The sequence below is a fragment of the Apodemus sylvaticus genome, chromosome X (genome assembly GCF_947179515.1).
Source record: "Apodemus sylvaticus chromosome X, mApoSyl1.1, whole genome shotgun sequence".
Taxonomy (NCBI): domain Eukaryota; kingdom Metazoa; phylum Chordata; class Mammalia; order Rodentia; family Muridae; genus Apodemus; species Apodemus sylvaticus.
Window position 1 is genome coordinate 12,482,673 of NC_067495.1, and position 6,305 is coordinate 12,488,977.

Here is a 6,305-nt window from a genome sequence, read left to right on the forward strand (position 1 = left end):
CCTGAAGAAAGTGCTTTTTTTTTTTAATTTTGAAAAAGCCGTCATTCCCAGCCAGCACAACTGAGGGAAGGAAGGGAGGAAAGAAGAAAGGAGAGGTCTTCATCAACTCTATATTCATTACCCCCACCCCACCCCCCAAAAAAAACAACTAATATTGAAGTAGGCAGCCAGATTGCCTCCGCTGGAGATTAAATAGAATTCATGAGAAGATAAGTGCCCACCATAGAAATAGGAGTCTCAGCCGATGGTGGTGGCACACGCCTTTAATCCCAGCACTCTGGGAGGTAGAGGCAGGCAGATTTCTGAGTCTGAGGCCAGCCTGGTCTACAGAGTGAGTTCCAGGACAGCCAGGGCTACACAGAGAAACCCTGTCTCGAAAAAAAACAACAACAACAAAAAAAAAGAGTCTCAGCAGGCATGGTGGTACATGCCTTTTATCCCTAAACTTGGAAGGCAGAGGCAGATGGAACTCTTAAGATTATATCTAAGTAGCTGTCTTCAGACACTCCAGAAGAGGGTGTCAGATCTTGTTAAGGATGGTTGTGAGCCACCATGTGGTTGCTGGGATTTGAACGCAGGACCTTTGGAAGAGCAGTCAATGCTCTTAACCACTGAGCCATCTTTCCAGCCCCGGAAGTTGGAACTCTTGAGTTCAAGGCCAGCCTGGTCTGCATAGCAGAGTTCTAGACTAGTCAGAAGTACTTGGTAAGAAGACATGAAAACTGCCAGGAAGTAGCCTCCTTGGGCCTATTTCCCCATCCACCTCATTGATTTGTTTGGGGAGGGTAAGGATGGGTTCAATTTTAATTTCAAGGTGCAGTGGTTTATGGGTGGCATCCTGAGGGAAAGTACGGCGCGATTAGCCAGAGTTTGATAACTAGAGGGCAATTCTGGAATTTTACTTCACATCATGAAAATTGCTTTGGCTGATTAGGGATTTTGTTGATTGCCACTTTCTTATCACAGAGATTAACCTAATCACAAAGAAGGAGGGAATCTCCCCTCCCCCTTTTAGATAGGGTCCCACAAAAATCAGGCCAACTTCAAACTCTGACCTTGTACATCTTTTTTTTTTTATTTGTATGAGTGTTTTGTCTGCGTGTATGTATTTGCACCATATACATGTCTAATGCCACAGAGGCCAGAAGAGGGTGACATGCTCTGAAAGAGAAACCCAACCTGGGTCCAGTGGAAAAGCAAGTGCACTTAACCATTGAACCATCTCTTCAGCCCTGACCTTGCATTTTTGACCCACTTCCCTAATGCTGGGATTGCAGGAGCGGCTACTTCATACATTTTAGCAAGTACCTGCACACCTAGCAAGCACTACCATGTCTAAAGTCAGTCCAGTCCTTTTGGGAAACATTACAGATTTTACATTTCATTGCTCAGGATTCTAGCCTGTGATTATCATAGCTGCAAGAGAGTCTGAGGGATTCATAACTTGCCCTTCTGCCTCAGATAAGTTCTTTCTGTTCCCAAAAAATAGCCCTTCCTCTGCAATGGTTTCCCTTCAGGATGCACCCAACTGACCCCATAGATACCCAGAAACCCAGCTGAAGTTGAGTAAATTCCCTGGATCAAAAAAAAAAAAAAAAAAAAAAAACCACTCCCAAAACAGTTTTCAAAATGTGGTCTTCCAGGTCAAATGCTGGCACAGCACTATACACTCCAAAGTGGGGGTCTTCCGGGTCAAATCCTGACAAAGTGCTCTACACAAATGGCCCAAACTGAACCAACCCTACAGCAGTTCAGGGGAAGGAGGGGCGGGGCAGAGGGGGGTGTGCTGTGTGGAGAGGGGCAGGTGGAGGGCCCGCCCACATTTGCTCTTACAATGTGTGATGGGTGAGGGGAAAGGCGGGCGGGGGTGGGGGTGGGGGGGTCAGGAACCGGGCAGGTGGGAGGGGGCAAGCTCACATCTCCGCCCTCTGCTGCCGCTGGGGGTAGGGCGCTTCCTAACCCCCAACTGTCCGGTCAGATCCGCCTGCTGCCCCTCAGCAGAGTGCTACTCCTGGGAACTCAGGTAAGCAGGGCGCTGGCATTCGTGAGCCAGACGTCTTTCTCAGCGCGGGACTCCGGGTGCGCCTTGCCTCGTGCGGGGAGTGAACCTCGTACTCGGTTCACTTACTTGAGTGCTAAGGCTTTCTTGAGGTAGGAAGAGGAAAAAGCACCAGGGCCACCGATCTAAGTTGAGTCAGAAGTGGAACCCAGGAACAGATTAGTGTTCCCCTCACCTTTACAGCTCACCTGCCTCTGACACGGAGAAGCCCAGAGAGCAGGCGAGTTGTTGAAGCTAACGCTAAGGAGGAGGCGTGAGGCGTGGTGGGGTCTCTTTCTTGGAGCGGCTCGGGACTGTCCCCTGTCCCTCTTTGACCCCCTGTGCCCAGCCTGCTTCTGCAGGCCTTCCTGGGCTCCTGCCTTCCTGGGTCACGGATGCAAGTCCCGTAGACTGATTCAGGCCGCTGCAAACCACACGGCCCCCCGAGCTCGTCGGGGGGGTGCTCCAGAGTTAGGGGCTCTGCGAGGAGCCGTTTTGTGGTGAGCCGCCGATTGGTGGTGTCTGTACCGTGCTCGCCTGGAGCCGGTCCCCTCACTTTTTTCTCTATTCCGTGTGAATAAAAGACAAGGAGAGCGTCAGCTTTCCTCGGATGTGACAAAGATGAGGGCTCACGCAGCCTGTCCCCCGGCTGCCGGCACCGCCAGTACCTCAGGTTCGGTTCCACTTTCAGAGGATTTCCGAACCTGACCTCTCTACCCTTTGCACCGGCTCTGCTGCTACCCACGACCCGCCACAACCCAGGCGGGCATGCGGGCTGGCGGGCGGGCGGGCGGACGTCCTCAGGGAGCTCATCCCTGCGCCCTTTCTCTGCCCGAGCCTCCACAGACTCGTCCCCTTGTGTGTCCCTAGCCACCGGGGTACTCCAAAGTTCCATTCTCTGCCCACTTCTCTCCTCACCCCTTTGCGGGCTAGCACTTTCTGAGGACCCCTGCACCTGAGCCCTTCCGCTAACCCCCACCGCGCCTCACTCTCCTAAACTCTGCCGAATCTCCTCGGGACCCCTGGAACCCACTACCTGCCCCTAAACTCCGGCTCCTCCTCCCTCACTTCATCCCGTTTCTAGCGAAAACAGGATATGGAGGTGCATTCAGTGAGTTAATGACTTGCTATTAATAGCTAACACAAATTGAGCGCCTGCTGTGTGCCGAACCCTCTTCTACTATGCAAGATAATTTGCTTACTTATCATATTTATTGTCTCTTTTCAACCAGAACTCTCTCTTGAAGGCCCCTGGAGTTGAGGCTGTTTTGTTCTGGACCACATCACAAAGTTTGGCCTACAGGGAAAGTTTTAAGAAACTTAGCTAAGATTAAATAATAAAATACCTAACATTTAGAACTTGTTTTCTGGTGCTAAACACCTGGGAGATTAGAGAGTGTGGAATAGAACAGGAAATGTAGAAGGTGATGTTCGATTCACAGCACTTCTGACTGATTTTGTTGGGGGCGGGGTTGTTTTGAGGTTTTAGTTGTTGTTGTTGTCAGTTTTGTTTTTTTGAGTAAAGGTCTCAGTATGCAGCCCTGGCTGACCTGCAACTCCCAAAGACTCACCTTCCTCTGCTGGAATAAACTTGCGCATGACCATGGAATCTAGAAAAAGAACTTAGGTTATTATAATCGGTGCTCTTATTATGTTTAATATTTTAATTTTACTTAGTCCCTGCCCATGGTGACTACACTGATTTGTTTTCCTTTTTCCCCCCTTTGAGAGAGGATCTGGTTTCCAACTTGTTATGTAACCAAGGGTGACCTTGGACTTCTGATCTCCCACCCACCCCACCACCAACCCACCCACCCACCCTGGCCTGAATCCCAGAGCTGTAGATGTGTGAGCCTCCCTGCTGTTTTTGAGGTGCTGAGAATTGAACTCAGGGCTCCAGGCACACTAAGCAAGATGCCAACTGAGCTCTAGTTCTTCAGCCTGGATCTACTCACTTTCTACAATTACGGTGTCCTTGTAGGACAGAAGCCCCTTGGGTGGCAAAGTCCCAAGCAGCCAATCACCAGACAGGCACTACTTGTGCCAAGTCCGAGTTCACAAACCAAATCCCACTCTCCTTGTGCAGTGATGATGCTAAGGGACAGAAAAATGCTTTTCCAGGAGATAAAGATGTTCAAAAATGTAAAACCTTCCTCCAATTCAACTATAGTGACTATAGTGACAGTTACACAATTCATGGACATTCCAGAGTTCACCCAATCACACATTCTAACCGGTGGACTACTTCATAGGGTATGTGTTCATATGAATAGGAGCCCTTGAAAAATCCCAGAACAGACAAGATGGTTCAGAGATAAAGGGGTTTGCCACCTGACTCCCTTACTACCATAAAAGAGATCCTACTCCTGTAGGTTGTCCTTTGACCTCCATACAAATGCTATGGGCCATATGTGCAACCCCACCCCTGGAAGGGTTAAGTTGTTCCCATCAACCCAAATCTAATCCTCTGTGTGCAAAATAAATGCAATTTAAATGTTATTTGTCATTTAAAACATGCGTGGGGGCGGGGAGCCCTGCTTGGTGTTGAAGGAGTAGCTGAATGATAGAGGTTTGATCGACAGGCTTGGCACAAGAAAAACTCTGCGTTCTATCGCTAAAAGAAAGAAGAGTGGTGCAGGCCTTTAATTCCAGCACTTGGGAGGCAGAGGCAGGTGGATTTCTGAGTTGGAGGCCAGCCTGGTCTACAGAGTGAGTTCCAGGACAGTCAGGGCTACACAGAGAAACCCTGTCTTGGAAAACCAAAAAAAAAAAAAGAAAGAAAGAAAGAAAGAAAGAAAGAAAGAAAGAAAGAAAGAAAGAAAGAAAGAAAGAAAGAAAGAAAGAAAGAAAAGAAAAATAAACACATAAATAAAGGAAAGAAAAGGATAGTGGGGCATGGTGGCGCACACCTCTAATTCTAGCATGGGGAAGGCAGAAGCAGGGGGATTGCTAAAACTTTAAGGTCAGCCTGATCTGCAGGACAAGTTCCAAGAGCTACAGGTTAAGACCTTGTCTCCCTTCTGAGACCAGCCTCTGGTCTACAGAGTGAGTTCCAGGACAGCCAAGGCTATACAGAGAAACCCTGTCTGGAAAAAACCAAATCCAAAAAAACAAACAAAAAAAGACCTTGTCTCCCGTCCCCGCCCCCGCCCCCCGCCCCCGCCCCCGCCCTTGCCCCACCAAAATAAGGAGAAAACAGTATTTATTTAACCATGTTGATTCAATGACACCTGGGGTCTCCTTTCTTCCAGCCAGAAATCTTTCACCTGATTTCCCATTCCGGGCTCCCTCTTAAACACCTGCTGTTTACACCGCTTCCGTGAGCTGCTGGGGGAATGGCGTTGCCGACCAAATCTAGCATCTTGGACCTGAGCTCCAGCCCACAATGCACCAGCTCCCCAGAGGAAAGCCACGAGGCTTGGGCACAATGCAGAGATGCTGGCAGGCAGCTACCGGAGTACAAGGCGGTGGTGGTAGGTGCAAGCGGTGTTGGAAAAAGTGCTCTCACGATCCAGATGACTCACCACTGCTTCGTCAAAGATCACGACCCCACGATCCAGGATTCCTATTGGAAAGAAGAGGCCCTGGACGACGGCGGGGGCTACATTCTAAATGTGCTGGATACAGCCGGCCAGGATATCCACCGGGCTCTGCGTGACCAGTGCTTGGCAGTGGGTGATGGCGTGCTGGGCGTCTTTGCTCTTGATGACCCCTCGTCTCTGGACCAGCTGCAGCAGATATGGTCCACCTGGAAGCCTCACCGCAAGCAGCCTCTGGTACTAGTAGGCAACAAGTGTGACCTGGGAAGCACTACTGGCGATGTTTATGCCGCCGCCACAGTCCTTGCTCACAAGTTAGGAGCCCCCTTAGTGAAGACCTCAGCCAAAACGCGGCAAGGCGTAGAGGAAGCCTTTGCCCTGCTTGTCCGCGAGATTCAGAGGGCCCAGGAGGCTGGGGCGGAGTCAAGCAAGAAGACCAGACGCCACAAAGCCGTGTGTAGCTGTGGCTGCTCTATAGTCTGAAGATCTCAGTCCTGCAAATTGACCCTTGTCTCGTGTCAAGGTGACAGTTCCCTTGTCATAAGATTTCACCCACCCACCCACCAAGTAAATTTCCACGGACATCTTTTTATTATCATTTGGTGAGGAGTTAGGTGGTTAACACGGGGTGTCTTTCGTTGGCTGTGTTCTGTGAAACTGCAAAATTAAATGTTCTCAGCATTCAAAGCGCCCTTTGTACTAAGTCTTTTTCTTTCTTTTCTTCCTTC

General features: G+C 49.7%; 1 protein-coding gene across 1 annotated transcript; it reads left to right on the forward strand.

The window, feature by feature from the left end:
- Positions 1–5,373: 5,373 nt before the first annotated feature.
- Positions 5,374–6,060, forward strand: Eras (ES cell expressed Ras). The gene has a single exon (XM_052171613.1). The coding sequence runs from the start codon at positions 5,374–5,376 to the stop codon at positions 6,058–6,060; it is 687 nt and encodes a 228-aa protein (XP_052027573.1).
- The last annotated feature ends 245 nt before the right edge of the window (positions 6,061–6,305 follow it).

Coding starts and splice junctions, on each gene's coding strand:
- Eras (XM_052171613.1), top strand. CDS start 5,374: ATGGCGTTGCCGACCAAATCTAGCATCTTGGACCTGAGCTCCAGCCCA.